At 41.2% G+C, this 22,661-nt stretch overlaps 1 protein-coding gene across 4 annotated transcripts in view; it reads right to left on the bottom strand.

Annotated features, from left to right (window-relative positions):
- Positions 1 to 22,661, bottom strand: part of SV2C (synaptic vesicle glycoprotein 2C) — an 81,266-nt gene that overhangs the window by 39,047 nt on the left and 19,558 nt on the right. For all 4 annotated transcript variants that reach the window (XR_014540028.1, XR_014540029.1, XM_083577375.1 and 1 more), the window contains exons 2-3: positions 14,164 to 14,856; positions 5,425 to 5,605 (exon numbers count right to left, since the gene is read on the bottom strand). Coding sequence is in view for 2 of the 4 variants with exons in the window: in XM_083577375.1 (XP_083433501.1) it covers positions 5,425 to 5,605; positions 14,164 to 14,746 (764 nt within the window). In the remaining 2 variants the exon portion in view is untranslated. The remainder of the gene's footprint in view (positions 1 to 5,424; positions 5,606 to 14,163; positions 14,857 to 22,661) is intronic.

Here is a 22,661-nt window from a genome sequence, read left to right on the forward strand (position 1 = left end):
TGAACCAAGCACTGTCTTTATTTGTGTCTTTAATGGGTAGCATGCAAAACAACTATTTCACTACACCAGTGTGTATGTAACACAAAGTTATGGTTTGTCTAGTCAGTGTGGTTTGCTTCAATGTTCCAACTCAGCCCAGCACATTAACCTTTGCTTGTTTTCTAGCAACCAACAATAAGGTGAAGTGTTTGTTTTGGCTTACAAACCATGGTTTGTTTTGTCTAGTTTGGTGTTTTGACTGAATGCAATAACCTTGCTTGACCATGGTTTATTTGACAATCCCACCCCAGATGTTCACCAAGCTACAGTGACATAAGGTAAGAGCGTTGTGGGGGGACCCAGCTTGCTGGAGAAATGAGACATGGTTTGTTTTCCCCTCTGTTTGAAGATTTGAGGCTTGTTGAAATTAACTCAGCAAAGAAGAGAAGCAAGAGAAACAGGCTTAAAACAAATCATGCCTTTGCAGCTTGGGAGAACACAGCCACTAAATCTTTTGGTGCAGTTACGACTCAGGATATAGGCAAACAAAATTCAAATAATGTCTAAGAATTATTGGACTAAATTCTGGTTAAGAAAGAAACTATACAGTTTAGTTGTTATTGCATGGTCCTCTGTTGCATCAGGGTGTTCTTAGACCTCATATGTTGAATTTAAATGCAGAAGGCAACACAATCTCAACTGTTAAATCATTATCTCTTAATGAACTCTATCATTCAAAACTGTAGAAATGTTGAAAGGTTATAATATATTGTACTGTTTCTCACATCGTTTGGGTGAAATTTCCTCCAGTTTATTTTTTAAATCCAATGGGCAAGTGCAGTGCAATTGGCACCTGAGCACTTTTATTCATTACTACTGTGTTACTTCTGAGTTTCTGTCATCACTAAAGAAGAACTGATAAGCAGCTCCCACTCTACATAAGCTGTTCTTCACATCTAAAATTAAGCCTTTGATTACCATAAGCTTCTGATTTCTGATGTCAGCAGTGACCATAATGCTTAAAAAGACATGTGGGACAACAGAATCAGGACTGGGGCTGCATTAAACATTTACCGCTGTATATCTGAGGAGCTTTTGCTATTTTCTGTTTTAATATTTAGTATATTTCATGTACCATTCAGCTGATCAAATTATTACTCCAGAGCCACTTTAAAAACGATAATGCAGGGGTATCTGATGTAATGTGTTGGGTTACTATTTCTGGACATCACTGACATTGTTGTTTTTAGCGGTTTTCAATTGATCACATCCATACTATACATTCAGAGCACATGTCTTCCCCCGAAGAAGCATGGGAACTGTATTTTACCCTTTACTGAGCCACAAATCTCAGCACACTTAACAAACTACAGTTCCCAGGATTCTTTGGGGGAAAGCTACATGCTTTAAATGTATGGTGTGGATGTGGCTGACATTTGTAAATTGCTTTGACACACACGTAGAAGGCAATTCATAAATAAATAATAAAAATGGCAATGTTTGCTTGGGTTTAGGGGAGTTGGAGTCCAGTAACATCTGTAGAGTAGCATAATATTAGGTAATGGAGTTTTCCCATGGTTTTCCTATTGAAAATCAACTCTCCAAGCAGGCATTTGCAGCACCTTTTGGGGGCAATTAGCAAGTTAAAGCAAGCAGCTTTTAGTAGACAGGGGTGGACTTTGATAATATGGCTCCCTGAGAATGGACAAATTTTTACACAAATTTTTACACCCCCACCTAAGTATTTCTATTTTTCACAATGATTCCTTTTGGTACAGTTGGTACTGATTACTGAATACTTCAAAGTGTGTCTTGGCTCTCTGGGACTAATGTATTGTGCAAAAGGGACAAGTTCCTTTGCACTGTTATCAAGACCCTGGCTGACCCAACGTTTGAGAAAGTACTCCTGCATTATTTTATACAAGATTGGTTCATGCACTTGGAAAAGTATGCATGGATGTCCCTTTTTGCAAGATTTTGTACTCTGCTGCAGTTCATAAACACAAAACACACACATATACTATATCACTCTGTGGTTTTAAGCAAAAACATTGCATAATCAAAGACCAAAAGGATGTGTGTTCCTCCCAGAAGAAATCACCCCATTCCTTCCAAACTCTGCAAATTGACATTAGAGAAACAGAATGATTCCTGAAAAGAAAATGGTCAGAAAAAGAAAGGGTCCTGGTGTGTGTATGCTTGTAAAGATAGATCAGAATTTGCCACAAGGGACAAAAAGGGACATTTCTCAATGCTTTTTGTGGGGTAGGCATCTTAAACAATCACTACTACAAAATAGGCATATACCCTTCTTTAAGTTGTAACCCATATCCCTGCTACTCACTCTCTGTAGTGAAGGTTAGTATAATGAAAAGACTTTGGAAGCAACTTATATCAGCTATGTCAGGGAACTACTATCAGCTGAGAGACGAGAGGTGCAAGGGCAGTTGTGTTATAGGGAACCTCCGAAAATCTTGCGAAACAGTTCCTCCTCCGGCGAGGAGGAAACCCCCACCTCCAGTGGAGAGGAGGTGCAGGACCAGGGGATGCTAGGGAGAGCCTCAACACCGAGCCTGAGCAAATAGGAGAGGAGGGAAGTACCCCTTTGCCAGCGCCCATTTTGCGCAGTAGGTTTCAGTGAAGGGAGGGGTGGAGAAGGTTGGGGGTCACGCGATTGTTATGCTGGGGAAGGTACAAGAACCGACCACTCCCAGATTCTGCTAGCGATTCAGCCAGACATGAACTTACGACGCTCTTCACTGTAAATAGTTAGCACTAAGAATAAAGCCTGGAAAAGACAGGTCGGAGTCTTGCCTGTTTGCTCTCAAGCAACCACATCAGCATCTGACAAGCTATGATAATTAGATAGAACCCTGATGTTCATAAACAATGTATCTTTGCATACAAGATATTGGGGAGAATCAAATGGGAGAGAAAAGCTGCTCTCGTGCCTTACTTGTAAGCTTGTCAGATGGCATTTGACTGACAAGTGTGGTAACAGATTGTTGGACTGGATAAGGGAACTAGGGTCCCAAGAGGCTGTTGGACTCTACCTCCCATGAGCCCCAGCTAGTATGGCCATGATCAGGACTGAAGTCCAATAACATCTTCCCAGATAGGGTTACAAGTTCCCCATCCCTGCACTAATGCTTTGATCTGATCTGATCTGATCCAAGAAGGTTCTTCTCATTCATAACATTTCATGAAAATTTGACCATCAGTGTGTTTGACAATCCCTGCTAGAACCCGTATGATTTTGTGTGCCACAGAAGTTCTACCAAGAATTAGTGAGCACATTGATGGTCACATTTTGCAAAATCTGATAATCTCCAAACTACCTCTCAGCAGTTCCCTCCAACCTAGTGCCAAAATTATCTTTTCTATTTCCTTCCTTCCTTCCTTCCTGGCTCAGCTTTGGTTTGTTATTCAGAAAACCCAATGCATATGTACACGATTTATCATATCATTTATCCCCTTTCCATTTTCTGCAGGCATCAGCAATATGCAGCCAAAACAGCAGTTACAGATAACATTATTCAGTCATATCCACACCAGACACTGAAAGCACCTTTATACAACTTTAACAGACACTGAGAATTTGGGAATTGTAGGTCTGAGAGGTCAGCACCCTTAGCAAACTACAATTCCCAGGATCTTTTGGGGGAAGCCATTAAAGTTAAAGTGGTATAAGGGTGCCTTAAATGTATGGTGTTTCTGTTACCTTATTTAAGAAGACATTCTCCAATACTTTTTCATATTCCAGTCACCCCCTGTTTATCTAACACAAAAGTATATCTTATTAATAGTTGAAACTGATTTGCTAAGCAGTCTAAACTTATAATAGTGGAATATTTTCTTCACATAAATTATATTTTTCCCAATTCAAAATCCTGCTCCAAGGCACAGCTGTCTATTCTATTTGTACATTACTAGAGGCAAACTATAATGTTTGAAATCAAATGTCCTCCCCTGCTGCAATTTTAACAACTACTTAAATCTCGCTGTTACCACCCTTGAGAAATTACTTTACAATGTTATAATATTTTCAGATATGTCAGTATTCCACACAAATCTTTAAGCAGTTGAACAAATCAAGGTATCACACTGGAGGGAAAGAAAGCAGCAACTTCTAAATATTTTGGGACTCAAGTACTTAAAAGAGCACCTCCCCCAACATCAACCATCTTGGATCTTACACTCAGCAAGTGAGATTTCATTGGTGGTGCTGCCACTGGGGACACACAGTTTATGATGATCTGTGACAGGGCCTTTTCAGTGGCAGTTCCCCACAGTTCCTCAACTAGAGCCAGGACCTTTTCATCTGTGGCTCCAATCTGGTGGAATGCTCTGTCACAAGGGACTAGGGCCCTGCGGGACTTGACATCTTTCCGCAGGGCCTGCAAGACAGAGCTGTTCCACCAGGCCTTTGGTCAGGGCACAGTCTGACTCCCTCCTTTGGCAATCTTCACAGAACTTTAGCCTAATGGTTGCCATCAATTTGAGTTGAATTAATTTTATAATGAAATGATTTTAGAATGTTGTACTATTTTATTCTTGTTAGCCGCCCTGAGCCCGGCTTCGGCTGGGGAGGGCGGGATATAAATTATTATTATTATTATTATTATTATTATTATTATTATTATTATTTGTGGAATGCCCTTTCTGGTGAAGTGCGCCTGTCTCCCTTATTATATATATTATTTGGGGACTATAACTCACTACTTTTCTTTTTTATTTATTTATATTGTGTCATAAAATATGTTAAATTTAGTGTAAAATATTAAAAGTATACTCAGCTCTCTGCATCTATCACCACTGATAATAATGCAAGGTGGTTAAATCCTAAACTGTGCAGTGTGTGAATTTCTAAATGGATTGTATTGACATTTTTCTTTCAGGCATACAGTGACAGATGTGCAAGTGTAATTTTCAGCCAAGCCATGCCACTTTAAGTACCCCAATGTGGATCAAAGGAAAACAATAATCACTTTTTTTTAACCACAGACCTCTTCTTTGCATGGACTTTATCCATACAGGGCACTCTCACAGCGCAACAGGCTAGAGTCTGGACAGCGAGGCTCAAGAGCAAATGTAGAAGTCAGATTGAGAAGGTCTGAGTGAACACAAAGCCCAACCACAATACAGTGGTACCTTGGTTCTCAAACTTAATCTGTTCTGGGAGCTTCCTGCAGTTGAGCAGAAGCCGTGTCAAATGTTTGGTTCTGAAAAACGTTCACAAACCAGAACACTTACTTCCGGGCTTGCAGCGTTTGGGAGCCAAAACATGTGAGTACCAAGGTGTTTGAGAACCAAGGTACGACTGTACCCTCAGTCGTTCTTTGGGCTCTTGACAGCAGGATGGGAACAACAATGAACAAGCTTTTCCCCAGAACAGGGAAAGCTAAAGTTAAGTTAGAAAATGAAAGGAATAAAGGAAGAGCTTACCCAAATCCAGAAAGTAAACGACAGAAGAGAAAGAAGCCATAGCCCTGGACAAATGATGAAAGGAAGGCAAAGAATCCATTGACAGACATACATATGAGAAGAGACTGTCTCCTTCCCACCTTGTCTGCCAAGCCTCCCCAGAAGAATGCCCCCACCATCATCCCAAGGTATACTATGCTACCTGCAACACACAAAAGAGAATATGTTACATTAGGAAGGATTGCATAGTTCTCAACATCAACTCCTAAGTCACTGTTCCTCCTCAGCTCCCACACATGGCACAATTTACTTGCAAAACAACTATGTACATTTATTGTAGGCGAGTAATTTGAATACAGATTTGCAAAGGAAAAAAACACTCCTCTCATATGCAACCTTTGTTTCTGACTTACTGACAATTTGGTACTTTTTTAGTTATAGGCACACAGCTGCAAGAAAGTAAAAGAAAAGGCAAGCAAATCTGGGGGTTGAGAGGTTTATATCCTACCTTTTCTTGCAAGGAGCTCAATATGGTGTAAATGGTCCTCCCCCTACCCATTTTGGCCTCAAAACAGCCCTGTGAAGTTGGCTGAGGGACTGTGCCTGGCTCACTGTCACTCAATGAGCTTCATAGCTGAGCAGAGATGTGAACCCTGGTCTCCCGGATCCTAGTTCAACAATGGCCACCACACTGGCCCTCTCCATCTTTCCTTCAACATCCATGCAAGGTAGAGACATTATTACAGTTCAGGGGCACATTAAGCTGGGGGGGGGGTTAAGCTGGAGCAGAGCCAGTGAGGGATGTGAGCTGAAGAAAGTCCCAAGAGCCAGACAGAGTGGCCAGGGGGGCCATATTTGGTCCCAGAGCCTGAAGTTCCCTACCCCTGCTACATAACATCTCATACCCAGAATTTTTCCATAAACGGCGGGCTAAATTTAGTTATGTGGATAAATCAATACCATGCAATTAACTAATGCAACTATGTTGCAGGAAAACTTTGTTATCAACAGGATTATTTTCCAAATCATGTGTGTGCTCTCAGAATGTGACCCTTTATAAATGGTTTCAGAAACTAGGATTATTTAAATTGCTTTAATAACAAAAGGGAGGAAATGAACAAGAGAGGATCAGGTTTCTATATGCTGGGAAACTTGATAGGTCAGTGTACAAAACTCACTACAGATCATGCTTGCTTACAGCTGTTTTCTCTGATAACAGTACACATTATAGTAATGACTCTGCAGCTTTATCGCCTGTGCTTCAAGAATATTTTAATTTCAATAAACATGCCTTTAAAGAGGGGGGTTCCAAAAGTCCAAGGATGCAGCCAAACCAACCATATAAAAGTATGTTTGTGTATATATAAATTTATTTTGTTTATTTATAAAAATATTTATAGACTGCTCCTTCATATAAATTATCAGGGTAGTATACAAGAAAATTGATGAGTACCAAAATACATTGAACAGGCTGCTGGCATAAAAAGATCTTCAAGAGGCATCTGAAACATATAGTAGCAAAACTATTGCACGGCATGGAACTGGTAAAAGTACATGGCTGGCTTCTAGCTGAAGCTAGCTGGGCTTCTGAAACACAGGAAAATGGGAACTAACAGTGCTTGTCCACATAATCTCAGAGACTGAATTGGGATATAAAGGCTCAGGAGGTCACTAGGTATACACACAACTATCTATATCTATCATCTATCTATCTATCTATCTATCTATCTATCATCTATCATCTATCTATATAAACAGACACATATGCATATGTGTTTATGTGATAAATATGCATGTTCATACATGTGTGTGCACGTAATCTTTATGGCATTTTAAAATAATTTTTACCTGCCTTGCAAGTTATCCACCAGCTCCAGATTGCCTGATATCTGGAAACTGAAATGGTGGCACACAGAATACAATGCATACAAGACCAATATATCTAATTATTAATAGGGGGTTTCCCCTGATCCATTCTATGCATTGTGTTCCACTCCAAAGTGACTTACAAATCAGAATCCAAAGCGGCCTTAAAATGAGGTGGGTGAGAGCTATTCTAATCCCACACTGTGAATAAGTTTGGCACAGATAAAGCTATATCTGAATGAACAGTTTATTGATTTAAACACACACAATGCCACACTTCAGTCTCTTCCCTACTGCTCAAGTAGCCAAATTAACAGGTAGTTAAGAGACCATAACATTTAATTGGATGGACACAAATATTGATTTATGTCCAACTTTTTACAATTAAGACAACTGCAGAACAGTAAAAATAGTATTTCTGTCTCTATTCTCACCCTGAGCGTAAAAGAAAAACCACCCCCTACTACTATAAAAATGAGATACTATGATGCAGCAACTACAGAACAGGGTTATCGAAAACCTAGTTAATCCCAGGTAATGATATGAAGTCACTGATGGATTGCTTTAGTACTAGCGCTGAACGTATTATTTTGAAGGTATCTTCTCTTATCCGATAGTTCCCTCTGGCATTACAGAGAAAATCCTAACTGACAAGCCTGAGATAAAGCCTACTTTGTTAAGTCTTTGTAATGCCTCTAATGCCTGGTTTCACTTTTCTCTGAAACTGAGGTGCCTCTGATACGTTTTCTCCCTCTCAGACTTTTGATGCGAAATGCAGCAACAGCATTCACGTAGTTCTCAATCGACCCTGTCATGGTAACAAATTGGTGTGACTCTGCAATTTGAAATGCACTTTTTATGGCAATACTCCAAGCTCAGAGTGATTATGAATGGGTGCATGTGACTGAACAACACAATGTGTTTCCCATGCAATGTTCTGGGATTAATTCTTCTCACAAACAAAAACCCTACAGCCGGTAATTGGCCATAGGATCACTCTACAGTCATGTCTCTACATCATTTCAGAAGCCCCTGTTTGGCAAAGAGGGAAGATTCTGGATGAAGGACCAGCATGTTCAGGGGTTGGCATGAAGACAACTTTCTGCTGACAATTGTCTCTTCCTACAGTGCTTTCCCACCTGTGAGTTGCTGAAAAGTAATAGCGGCTTGAATCCCAACAAAGGCAGCATACACACCATTAATTAAAAGCTCCCCCCACTGCAAAAAAATCCTGTGAAATGTAGTTTGTTAATGGTGCTGGGAGTTGTAGCTCTGTGAGGCATAAACTACAGTCCCCAAGATTTGGGGGGGGCGGTAGGTGTGTGCACTGCCAAAGTTGGCAATAGCATGATATTCAGTGCATTAAATTTGTCAAAAGTAATAGAAAACTTTTATTAGGTGACTAGCTGTGTGAGATAAAGAAGCATCTTTGCACAGGCAGCAAACTTGGCTGTCTCTGATGCAAAAAAATGAGCTTTTAAAAATGTTGCCTGATTTTGCAGGGGTGGGGGAAGAGATCTTTGTGTTCTCTTATGCCAACAGAAGTTGGGTCTAGTAAACGCTGACACATTCAATTTCATCAAAGAAAAGAAATCATGCCAGCACAAGCAAACATGGGACTTCCTTAGCTATCAAAATGCGCTCCTCTAGGGAAAATAAAAAAATATTCACTGGAACTGAGGTCGTAATCCTTGGCCTCAGTAAGACAAGCAAGCAGTATAATCCAAAGACGCACAATGCACTGGGGATCATTCACATTTCAGGGCAGAGCACATAAAGCAGGAGAAATTAAATGTAGCACTGTGGCAATCATCCTGCCAGTGCAAGCTTTTCAGCTTGCCAGATGGAATTATTCACCTCTCTGCCCCTGCTGCTCTGGGATTTCCTCTGACCCCCACCCCAATTTTGGGAAGGTGTAGGCAGGGGGGGGGAGTCCCGTTGTGCTACTGGGATACGTTAGTTGAATCCCAGTATGTTTCTTAGCATGTATATATTGAGGTAGCTCATCTAGATGAATATAATGCCACATTGTTGTCTTACATCTCATCCTTTTCTGAAAAAGAACACCTCATCCCTTGACAGAACTTTCTTTTTTTTTTTAATCAATTCCTTTCACTTAAAATATCTGTTCTAGACCAAAAAGTGCCTATCTGAAGATTTCAAGCATGGCATTTTGAAGCACTGCCTATATATTTTGGAGCAGTGAGAAATGGAAGATCCATAGCTCAGTGGTAAGAACAGATGCTAGAGGTCCTGTATTCAAGTTACTGCCACTCTCATTAAAAATGATCAGGGAGCAGGCATGGGAAAGACCCTGACCTGGGATCCTAGAATACCACAGCCAGTCAGAGCAGATGGGCTAGATGGATAAACAGACTGACCTAGTGTAAGGCAACTTCCAATGCTAAAAACATCATCCAGTCCTCAGTGAGCCTTTCAATTCCCCATGAAAAAAAGGGTTGAAGCCTCAAACATTTCAGCCTCTCCATTTTGAAATGGGAGTATATACACATTAATGGCTTAAAATGTGGCAATGTTGTTTCCCTCAGCTGTGTTTGAAGTCACATTTGAAAGCCGCTGTAGACATCAGAGAGAGAGCTGGGGTCTCTTCACCAGATGCACATTAGGGCTGTGCAATAAATCGCCAAACCCTTGAGTACCGGTATTGAAATAACATTGTGATAAGTAGTTCAACAAGGCAATATACTTGTGAACAAAAGGTGGGCACATAACAGCTTCAGGTGAACAGGTACTTTACAGATAATTTGCAGGCACGGTGTCTCCAGCTCTGTTTGCTCTCTCCCTCCTAACCCGTAAGCCCTCACACAAACCAGCATCTTCACTGGGTATCTTTCCACTTAGAGCTCAGCTAAGTATGCTAACAATCCAGGAGGGACCCCCCCACAGTTAGACAATCAAAGAGGCAAAGTAAACAAAGAACTGGAAAGTGGAATGAGGGCTTTTGGGGGGGAGGAATGGAGGGCAGAAGATTTAGCTGGCTGCCTAATGCTGAAATGAGAGGTTGTGAGAATGATGGGGAGGGTGTTTTTCGGCAAGCAGTGCAAACAAATGAGCATGCCCTACTGAATTCAATGAGGCTTATTCCCAGGAAAGTAGAAGTTTAGTTGAACTCAGTGGGACTTATGCATGCACAGGTTGTACTCAGACCTCTGAGTGGGGAAGCAGATGCAACTTGACTAGTAAATCGCTTAAACTACTCTTAAATTGGTTGGAAATATATTAAATATAATATATGGAAGTTTATTTAATATTTTTATTAAATCTACTACTTCTTTACCATTTAAGGCCCTCCTCCGCCGCAGGAAGCCTCGTTAAGGCCCTCAGCTGCTGCGAGGAAGTGTGGCACGCCCTCCACCATTGTGGAGAGGTATGGCAGGACCCTCTGCCGCTGCAGAGGCGTGGCAAGGTTCTCTGCTGCTGTGGGGAAGCCCAGTGCACCCTCCATCGCTGTGGGGTGGTATGGTGGGACCTCTGCTGCCGACATAGATATATGCATATATCAAGATATATCAAGATATCGTGATATTTCGCTGGTGATATATCGTGATGTTGAAAAATCAGATATCTTCCAGCCCTAATGCACATTACCTGATTTGTTTTCCTGCACCTGCAACTCCTGAACTGAAAGTTGTTATCTGCACATGCACAAAGGCTGTCTGAAATGTTACACCTCAGTTTATTCACAGCTTGCATTTTCAAATTAGATGGAAGCTCATTTGAGGAAAAACACATCAAAGGAGTATTTCTTGAAAAAAAACAAGACACGGGTAGATTGTGGGCAACTCAGCTTCAAAAAGAAAGCTGTGGGAGTGCACTGGAGTAAACGGTAATGTGCATATAGCATGAGAGTGAATTAATATGACAAAAGGAATGGAATACACGTTAACAATTGCTATAGATGTTGTTGGACTCCAATTCCCATCAGCCACAGCTAGCATGGCCCACGCTTAGGGGTGATGGGAATTGGATTCCAACAATTTCTGGAGGGAACCATATTGGCTACCCCTAGTCTAGAAGCAACTAGAAGCTGAAGCAAAGTGGGCGGGGACCTGAAATATCTCTTTGATGGGAGGCAACTAGGTGTCCCATAAGAGTATAGATAGTATGAATATTTGCCCTCTAGAATATTTTATTAATAAATGTTTTTATATGTGTGACACATTTTCTTCCAAAAGAGGCTTTAAGTCTCAGAATTTGGAATTCCCAGGAGCTGCGAAAATCAAATAAACAAGTTCAGCATCTTGATAGATGAGGTCTTGTAAACCATGATTTATCTATCGTGCAATATTATCGAAACATGATGCCTGTGGAGAGCTCAATGATGTGTTAAAGATCTTCAGCTTTGTTTCAAAAGTAGATGTGACACCTAATGATTTAAACTGTGATGTAGTTTCAGCCAAAGAAACCCAGACTGCTGAGGTGCCCACACACACAAAAATGAAGACAGAGACCTAATTAAGTGTGCAAAGTCAACAAGGCTTTTTTCTATTTTCAACATATTTGCATTTCTATGAAACATGACCATTGGTTATTTGGTATTATAATTAAAGTGGTACTCGAAGATGGAAGTTTATAGAGCAAATGAAATTTTGAGCAAGTTACATATCACTGGAGTGGGAAAGCAAGTAGTTCGCTCTTACTTGATTGCAGAGTTGGGGTGTTTCCCCTGGTACTACACAGATTTGTATTTACTTATAATCCACTTGTCCAGTGCTTTTTTCTGGGGGGGGATGCAGGGGTACACATATCCCTAAACATTTTGTGAATCTAAGTTTGACCTCATTGAGGGGCAGTATTTCAATATGATTAGGAAAATGAGAGTACCCCTATATGTTTTTTTAAGAAAAAAAGCACTGCACTTGTCTCCCCAAGGGAAATGTCCAAGCTGCTTATGAAAAAGGCATAACATTGTCTAAAAACTGCAATATAAAATCAGTATAATCAAATACCAGAGAAAAGGAGAATAATTCCATAAAAACAGCTAAATGGGAATATAACCACATCCAATGAAAATGTTATACTCTGGTGAGAAAGAGACAGACTATCCTTTTTTCAGAAAAGCAAAGGCAGGGGTTTTTTGGGGGGGGACTGCTCATGATGTGTATATGCACCTCTCTGTTATTTCACAGAGTTTGGTATTGATTTAAAACACTGACAGGAAACCTTGTCTTCCCATATGTTGTTGGACTACTTCTCCCATTATCCCTGAGCACTGGCCATGCTGACTAAGGCTGATGGAAACTGGAGTCCAACAATACTTTGAGGGCCACAGGATTCCCACCCTTGATTTAAAGACATGTTTTACAAATGTTAGCAGTGGGGCCAAACTCACTATGAGAAACAAAGCATCTCTCAAGAAAAACCATCTCCAGCCTTAGTAGCTATGGTTTTGCTTTATTCACTGAGAAGGACAAACATGTGTTCCGTTTCTCCAGCCCAACTTCTGAACAGAATGGCTCAATGCAACACTGAACCTGCCCTAAAGATATTTGGTAGCAAAGCGCTTACTCAAATGCTCTCTGATTCAAACTCCATTAAAGTTTTGAAAACTGTGCAGAATAATTGTTTGGGGAAAATATACTGTCTACCATCCGGAATATCAGCAGCTTTTCATACAGAATCCAGGTGGCCAACAATTAAGTCAAGAGCAAACTGTATATAAAGTATATTTTTAAAAATTGCTACTATGCCTATTGAGTGTTTTCCTGCTATATGAAATTGGGTGATAACCAGCTATGGACAGCAGCTTGCCAATTATGTTTTGGACTATTATTATTTTACAGAACCATGCTCCGTTTGACATTGAATAAGAGTCAGCTAAGGGATAGCTCAGTTGGTGGAGTATAATTTCAGGGTCGTGGGTTTGAGTCCCACATTGGGCAAAAAGATTCCTGCATTGCAGGGAGTTGGACTAGAAAAGCCTTGTGGTCCCTTCCAACTCTACAATTCTAGGGATTGGCTCTTCCAGATAGAATTAGAAACACTCACTCACTAGTGAATTCCCCCCACCATGAACAGTCATTTTGTAATTGCACACCATTTCAAGTACTTTTGTAACACATCTCTGAACTATTCCTACACAAGTCCCATTGAAACAAACCAAGCTGAGATTTCTCAGAACAGATTTTTCTGAGAAGATTCATGGGATTTTCTTTTTCTTTTTCACACACCCCACCCCTTGAAAAAAGGCAAATGGTATTCTCCAATAACATTTTTTGTTATTGCCACCATTATTCTTCCAGAATGACACTAGGGCCAGGAGGATGCAAAATGGCAGCCAGGCTGCCAACACACTTGGCTGTAGCTGCCACTTGGAGTATCAGAGGGGGAGAGGGACAAAGCCGAGCTACTGCCACTACTAATGGAAAGCCCCACTCCCAGAGAAAGTGTTCAATAATTTCTCCTCCTCCAGGTCCACCACCACCACCAATTCCTTTGCCTACAACTACAACAGATAATTTTGAGAGGCCACTTGCACCCAGTTCTATTCAAACACTCCTAATGATGAGGCACTTTCTTCCATCTCTTTGTTACACAGTATTGACATATATTCTTGATACTAAGCTATGCAGCACGTTATCAACATATAATATTTATTCTGGATTCATAAGCCTGCGGGTTTTTTGTCCTATGATTTAGGAACAGCTACTTAGTTTTATTGGTCATGACGAAGGGCAGAGGAAAATCTTTTCTTTTTACGCATACAACAAAACAAAAGAGAGCCACGGTGGTATCTTAAAATACCTCACACACAGAGCTAACAAAGCAAAGATAGCTATTTGTTTTCATCAGAGGGAGCACTGTCAAATACATACTAGACAATATCTGTCTAATTTATGACACAAGCCAGGCAAGGATGTAAATAATACTCACCAAGCCATCCTGATCCAGAATTAGGGATACACATGTCTGTCTCAGCACTGGGCAATACAAATCCAACCACAAAAACTTCCACCCCGTCAGCCATCAGCGCCATCCCAAGAACAAAGAAGAGGGCCCACTGAAAACGTCCATGCCCACATTCCTGAATGATGAGCTCATACTGTTGTGCCAATTCTTCTTCATCAGCTTTTCTCTCCGTTTCCAGTTCAAGACGATCTTTGTAGTCGTCTCGTACGGGCTGACCTAAGGCTCCGATCCCATCCTTGTTCTGGGTCGCATTTGGGATTCCCTGATATTCCCCCTCATAAATCTCATCATCTTCATCATGCCCTTCAGTCGCGTCACTTGATCCTTCATCTTCATTCGCCTCCCCACCGTAATTTCCTTCTTGGGTATAGTATTCATCATCTTCTCTGCCTTGGAATCTATTGTAAGATCTTTCCGTATATTCGTCTTGAGCCTTCTCTACAACTGCATTCCCTTTCCTCCCTGTCTGTTTCTTGACTACCTTGGCAATGTCCTGAGCCCCTCTCACTAATGAAGTATTATCTTCCATCTTGTAAGCTCCATCCATCTTGTGTTAATCAATGTGTGACTGAACTGATTCCGTGTGCAAGGGAACTATTGTGTGCTGGAGAGCAGCAGCAAGAGACTCCCAAGACACATTCGGTTCCAAAACAAGATCTAGGAGAAGAAAAATAAACACAAGAAAATATTTTAAGTTTTGTTTGTTCTGCATAGAATCACAAAACTAAAAAAGAACACAGGATCTATAGTCACCGTTGCTCAAGAGGCAAGACTATCTGCCCACCAGTTCCCCATGGATTAACCCACACTATTGCTAACCAAGAGTGCACCAAAAGCAGAGAACTGGTGCACTGCAGAAGGCTCCTGCAGAGTAAATAGCTCCTGATGACACAAGGAAGGAACCCGAAAGGGGAAAGCAAAAAACGTTCAGGTATTTTTGCTGGCTTCTCTCATTTGCATGCAGTAGCGTCACTTTCCAACATACAGCTTAAAACACATGGGTTTGTGTGTCACGAACATATTACAGATACAAATATGTATTATGAAAGGTAACTGAAGCATTTCCAAAAAGAAAATAGTAGCTTGATATATAGTACTATTTGCTGTTCCTCAGTCCTGCTGTTTATAATGAGGAGCGCTGCTGAATTTTGAAATTCGTCGTTTGGAAGACCTAATAAGAGCAACTGGTAATGTTTACCTCAAAATACAAGGTGAGGATTATAGCCACATCTCATTTTTAGGCTTGGATTTCAGTCCAAATGGGAGAAGTCAGCTTCTTCTTCCTTCCCTTCCTGTCTTATTTCAAATACCCTCCCACTCTCTTGAGAGGGAAAAAGCTCTACCTCCCCCTCCCCCACAGCTCCCTGATCTCTCTTTCCTTCCACCTACCCAGCATGTAGCTATGACTGCAAGGTAGCCACCAGGGGTGCTGGAAAATGTAGTTTCCCCTTTACTGTTTCCCAGGGCTTCTATTTCCCAAGTATTGGGGGAGTAGTCCATTTTCCAAAGTGTATTTAGGAATGTAAACATAATCACATGTTCAATGAATACATCAGAAGGATAGCAAAAGCATACATGCTGACTCTATTTCTCTTGACCAAGTGTTCATCCAAACATGTAGAGCACTTGTAGATATAAAATTGTGCACCTCTTGTGTCTTTTCAAGCTTTCAGATCCTTGATTTTAGGGTACAAGAAGATTGCAATCACCGAATGCCCTTCTGTGCATTCATTTAAGGCAATATTGTTGCATAAAACTGTTCATCCACCTCAAATAACATGGCACACTGTGGGGATTTGGTTTTTGCTCTGTGAAGGAAAAGTGGGGAACTGCAAGCTTGCATGTCGGATTCATTCCCTGGGGCTCTCCTGCTTACGCCTCCCCTGCTACAATCAGGCTTGCAAAAAAGCATTTATTCGCTCCTATCAAAGTCCTGTTTCAAACAGCAGAAGGGAATTAACAGAAGGGGGTATGCAGCTGGGAAGGGGAGGGTTTAAAGCATAACTGTTGCAGAGAGATGGGCCAATCTTCCCAAAGAGTCCATTTGGGGATGGCCAGGTGAACCCTTCCCTCCACCCCTCAGGAACAATCTGCCAGAAGATCACTCCTATTCTGGCTGCTAGAAAAAAGTTGAAATGCTTTTTTCAAGCCGAATTTTATGCATGTTTGTATGCAGTATTTGTGAGTGTGGCAGGATTCTTTCTCTCTCTCTCTCTCTCTCTCTCTCTCTCTCTGTGTGTGTGTGTGTGAGAGAGAGAGAGAGAGAGAGAGAGAGAGAGAGAGAGAGAGATATGCAGGAAAGTGTTCACACTCCATTTTGTCTTGGCTATGCACACTGTTGGCCTATGGCTCCCAAGCAGTTATCCACAAGGGAATGCAGCACTCAGGTTGAAAAAACTACCCCACACCTGCTGTGAAGTCTTCACACTGTCTAAGGATTCCAACTTGTGTTCTTAAGTGTTTCATCTACAGTCGTACCTTGGATCCCAAATGCATTGTGAGTCAAATGTTTTGACTCCTGAATGCCGCAAACCCAGAAGTGAGTGTTCCGGTTTGCAAACGTTCTTTGGAACCCAAACATCTGACACAGCTTCTGATTGGCTGCAGGAGCTTCCTGCAGCCAATCGTAAGCCTCGCCTTGGTTTCCGAACATTTTGGAAGTCAAATAGACTTCCAGAATGGATTCCGTTCGACTTCTGAGGTACGACTGTATAAGAAATTAATGACACTTGAAGGCCAACACATAGTGAAGGCAATCCAATTAGAAAGAAAGCCACACATCTTTACAGGCACTGAGATCTTCCTCCCAAACACTCTTATCACAATGATTTAGAATTCTGCTAAGTCGGGAAAAGGGAGGAATTGCAGCCACACAATAACATTTTCCAATGATTAAGTGGTAGTGTATTATGTTCTGTGAGCAGCTCATGAGTGGAACATCTTTGATTTAAAATCTGCCTGACATTTCCCAAAACATCTCATGAAAACGACACTGTAAAGAAGGTGACCTCAGCATGCAGAGTTTGCGTTGTGCAATATATCATGTAAAGGTAATGTGATTTTGTGTAATTCGTAACTGAAAGCTTAGCCTGACAAGAAAATGCTGTCAGGTTCGGAACAAGAGAACTGATTCTATCCAAAGCCTACATACAATACTGATTATTAATTTTGCCTCATATTCCCTCACAAAGCTAAATCACTTTGTGATCCTTCAGCGTTTCATTACAAGCAGTTCTTTCTTCCTGTTCTTCTCTGTTGTTGGGGGGGCGAGGGCTGAAATTTTTCAGGAACCGGCAGGGACAGTGCACCTCATTTCCCCACCTGAGGCAAAATGGGAAAGTGCCTTCCACCCTACCGAAGCTTCCTTTAGTTGGGTTGCATGGCAGCGCCTGCAAAGCAGCAGCAACGGATTCCAGCTAGTTCTCACAAAATCTCATGCACTGTGTGAAATTTCTCAAGTTCTCGGCAACATCTCACAAGAAGCCACCACTGCTGCTGTTGCTGCTTCTCTGCACCCATGGGGGTGCTGCCTCTTGGATTTCTGTTGCCAAAGGCAGCTGCCTCAGCCAACCTTATGGGCAGCCAGGTCCTGGGAACAGGAGATGTTTGGGGAGGGGGAAATAGTGCTTAACAGAGAAGCAACAGAGGCAGCTTCCTGTCCCCCACCCCACACCCTTTTTTGGACCTGTTTTTCCGGGTCTGTGAGTGGCAACAGCCTGTAATCTACTCTACAGTGCCTCAAAAATGAGCTGTCATGTGCAGGCTGCCTTAATTTCTAGGACTCTTTGAGGAAGGAGCAATGCAGTATAGATGGACAGACCTCAACTCAGGGCCCTTCCAGACATCCTTTTTATTGCATATTCATAATTATCTGTGCTCATGGTATTATCAGGGCATTGCACATGATCCCTCTTTCAATCTTGCTTGTGCCTGCAAAACTTGTCACACTGCTTCATTTTCAATCAGTGCTTAACCCATAACTCCCAGACTTCACACTGCAGCTTTGGTTTACCAAGAACTTGAACTTATTTCTTAATACATTTTGTTTGGATAATCTTTGCAAAATTCAGGTGGTGAATACTTAATGGCTCCCTGAGGGGAAGGGTCATCTTTAGGCCCAAAGTGCCTCAGCACTCATGGATGCAAAGTTATAGGTTAGTCTTGCCTGCTTCTACCACACCTGATAATTTAGTATGACTTGGCCAGATATGGGAACTGCCTCCACTAAAAGTATAATATTGAATATTGATATTGAAAACTGTATATTGCACTGCCCTAGTATACAGTTCTTAGGATGAAAAGGTGTTTTTCATAAATTGTGTATGACTAAAGGTGTTATGTTAGTATTAAGGGTGTGCTTTCAATATAGTTGGTTTTGAGTTTCCCAAGGTATCAAGCAACAGTATGCACACTCTATGTTAATTCTGTGTTCCTTCAGTTACAAAACAGACCCTTTGACGCTTTATCTTATATTCTGATAAGAAGGATGGATAGGAAGGAATCCTCATAAGGATGGCACTTATATGTGACAAATGATACAATATTAATACAATATTAATGTTCAGGTATATGCTGAATCTCTTACAGAATATATGTGATTTACTAAGATATTTTTAAGTCGCAGGAACAATCTGAGAACCAGATGTAAAGATGATCTCATTTTATAATTGATGTTATATTTAGTATGTCTGCTGGTATGAATGGATATGAATGTCTGAAATATGAATGAGAACCGGATGGTTAGTGGCTCTGAAGAATCAATGAATAAATAAATAAAGTTATTGAATCAAAGATAAAGAACTGCTTAAATTAATTTACGAAGAACTATTGCATTGAAAGGGACGCAGGTGGCGCTGTGAGTTAAACCACAGAGCCTAGGACTTGCCGATCAGAAGGTTGGTGGTTCGAATCCCCACGGTGGGGTGAGCTCCTGTTGCTCAGTCCCTGCTCCTGCCAACCTAGCAGTTCAAAAGCACATCAAAGTGCAAGTAGATAAATAGGTACCGCTCTGGCGGGAAGGTAAATGGCGTTTCCGTGCGCTGCTCTGGTTCTCCAGAAGCAGCTTAGTCATGCTGGCCACATGACCCAGAAGCTGTACACCGACTCCCTCGGCCAATAAAGCGAGATGAGCGCCGCAACCCCAGAGTCGGCCACGACTGGACCTAATGGTCAGGGGTCCCTTTACCTTATTGCATTGAAGGTGGAAGAGTTTGGATTTGATATCCCGCTTTATCACTACCCGAAGCGGCTAACATTCTCCTTTCCCTTTCTCCCCCACAACAAACTCTCTGTGAGGTGAGTGGGGCTGAGAGACTTCAAAGAAGTGCGACTAGCCCAAGGTCACCCAGCAGCTGCATGTGGAGGAGTGGAGATGCGAACCTGATTCACCAGATTATGAGTCTATCACTCTTAACCACTACACAACACTGGCTGGACTAAGATAAAGAACCATTATCAAACTAATGAATATTGAGCCAGCTAAACAGGATGGATGAACAGTGAACCAGTTACTGGACTGTGCAAGACAGGATGAGCAGTATGACAACATGTCTGGGTGAATCAGGGGACAAAGTGAGAAGATGATTGAGATAAATGACTGTTCTTAAAAAAGACATGTTGAAAGAAACATGCTATTCATAAAGACAGTATGACAACATAACGGAAACCAGACTGTTTTCAACTACAACTATTCTTATCTATTTGAGGAACCAGCTAGATGACAGCTATCAACCCCCTTCAATACAAGACAATGTAACCATACGGGGACCTGAGCCTTAGGAAGGCCTTGGGAACTTTGCGTGCTGTCCTACCTGCAGGAGGATGCTGTCCATAGACTCTTAAAAGAGACTGGCCATTTCTTTTAGTGAGTCCAACCATCTGGTAGGTATGAAAGGAATGAATGAATGAGTGAGTGAGTGAGTGCGTTTTTATTGCTTATTGCTTGTTAAATAATAAAGGGTTGTAATCTTATGAGATTTGTGTCATTTTGTCTTTCTTGAAAACACTCTGATAAAAAGGAACTTAACTCTGTTTTCATGACACAGTGGTAAGCCAAACAGTGGCTTACTGAGAGGAGAAACATGTTTGCTTACAGAGAAGAGCTTGCAGCTGCTTTGTTCCTCCCTGGTCCTTTTCACTGCCATAGCAGACTACACTGAGCCAAGGTTTGGCTTAGCAGGCTATCCAATCTAGGACTCATGGCTAAGCTCTCTCCGCACAAGCTATGAGCTGCTGTCGTGAGTGCTGGAAGAAAGAGCACTCCCTGCTGCAAGGCCCATTTCCACCTGGCCTAGGAGGCTGAGCCCACACTCACCCTAAACAGCTAAAAGGCTCCTGGGAGACCAGAGGGACATTGTTGGAATAACTCTTGGGTTGGGGCAACTGGCTAAAATGGTTTAAAAGGTTCTAATTTTGGTTCCTCTGCTTCATTTTTGTCAGGTTGGGGTTGGTTAAATTCTTTAGTTGGGGCTGGTGGTTACTTTAATTTGGGTATAATGGTAAACTGTTTATTATTATTATCGTTGTTATTATTATTGTTATTGGTTTCTATTGATTTATTGGTTGGTTGGTTGGTTGGTTGGTTGGTTTGTTGCTTGTATAGGGTATTTTGTTTTCTAATGTTTGTTGTGTTTTTATATATGTTGTAAGCAGCACAGAGTGGGGAAACCCAGCCAGATGGGCAGGATATATATATATATATATATATATATATATATATATATGTGCGCCAAAGTTTGCTCTTGGCTTGTTCTTGGCTTTCAAATTTGGCTCACTGTGTCCTGTGAACCAGCCTAATTCCCCCTAATAACATTTAAAACATCATTTAAATCAAGAATGGGCAGTCTTTGGATTTGTGGGATTCACTTTGTTTTTTACTAGAATTCTGAGATCCACTAATTAGAGCCAGGTGCAAAACAAGTCAATCAGCATCTGCATAGATTAGAGATTCTAACACAAAACTCTTGAAGTGGTTAGCATAGATGCACAAACACCTCATATTTTACAAGTGAGGAATACTGTCACTAAGAGGTAAGGACAAGGCCAGCCATCATGGGGACCTGGATCTTTTAACAAGTTATTTTTGCCTCAGACTCCAAATTTCCCCATCAAGCGGGTGCAGTAATAGGGGTGAAAAGGGGGGACAGTGTGTCTTAGCATGGCAAAACAAACACAACAGCAAATCTTCTGCTTTTATGGAAATGTAACATCTGGCTTTGAACAGTGCAATAATTCAATTTAGATTATGCTTAATTATTACTTTTTGAGACATTAATATATTTTATTAATATACCCAGTTTTCTACAAAGAACTAATAAGAACTTCCTGACAGTCTAGTCTCTTGCTCTTAGAAATTACTGTTAGTATACTGTCTAAAATAGGGTTGTCACACACAAAAAACCCCTGTAGACAAATAACTGTATGAGTCATAATGTAATGTATTTGCATATTAATAAAACATCAATCATCCTGAAGGGAAACCACACTCAATTTTAAGATTATGCACATTACTTTTACTTTTAGTATTACTTGTTTACTATATTTCTAAACTACCCTTCATGTGCCAGGATCACCGGGCATGTTACAAGATTCATATTAGAACAGCAATATAACAAAAAAATAAGAACAATAATAAAATAACTAAATCAATCACTAAAACTATTCAAACAATTACAATAACTATATTTCTGCAACAAAGCATTATTTTTTAATGCGAGTACTTACAAAAATCTAAGATCAGCTTCATCACCTTTTGTATACCTGTTCTATGATAGTGCCCACCAGTAGTGTTTGTATGTACCTGTATTACAAAGTAATTACCGTATTTTTCGCTCTATAAGACGCACTTTTTCCCTCCTGAAAAGTAAGGGGAAATGTGTGTGCGTCTTATGGAGCGAATGCAGGCTGCGCAGCTATCCCAGAAGCCAGAACAGTGAGAGGGATCGCTGTGAGCGCTCCCTTTCGCTGTTCTAGCTTCTGGCTTAGCTACACGAAGCCTCTTCAGGGCACGGGGAGCCTTCATCCCGCTGCCCTGAAGAGGCTGTGCAGCTATCCCAGAAGCCAGAACAACGATCCTTCTCACTGTTCTGGCTTCTGGGATTCAGATTTTTTTTCCTCTTGTTTTCCTCCTCCAAAAACTAGGTGCGTCTTATGGTCTGGTGCGTCTTATAGAGCGAAAAATACGGTAACTTTTTAAAAAAACACACACCTGCCTGATTGACTGAGGGCACATTGAATTGACTAAACATTGCAGTACCATTATTTTATACCTGCTACTAAATCAGAACCATAGCCTATCCACCATGCTACTTCTCCTTAGATTCATTTCATCTATATTTGTGTGCTGTTAACATCTGTTGTCAGATGTTGTCAGTGAAATAATTCTGCAGCATTTCTAAGCTGAACAGAGCGAGCCTGGAAAACAGCAATGGGGCAAGTTCAATGCCTCAATGGCATGAAGAAGA

Source organism: Podarcis filfolensis (genome assembly GCF_964270895.1).
Source record: "Podarcis filfolensis genome assembly, chromosome: 11".
NCBI classification, from domain to species: domain Eukaryota; kingdom Metazoa; phylum Chordata; class Lepidosauria; order Squamata; family Lacertidae; genus Podarcis; species Podarcis filfolensis.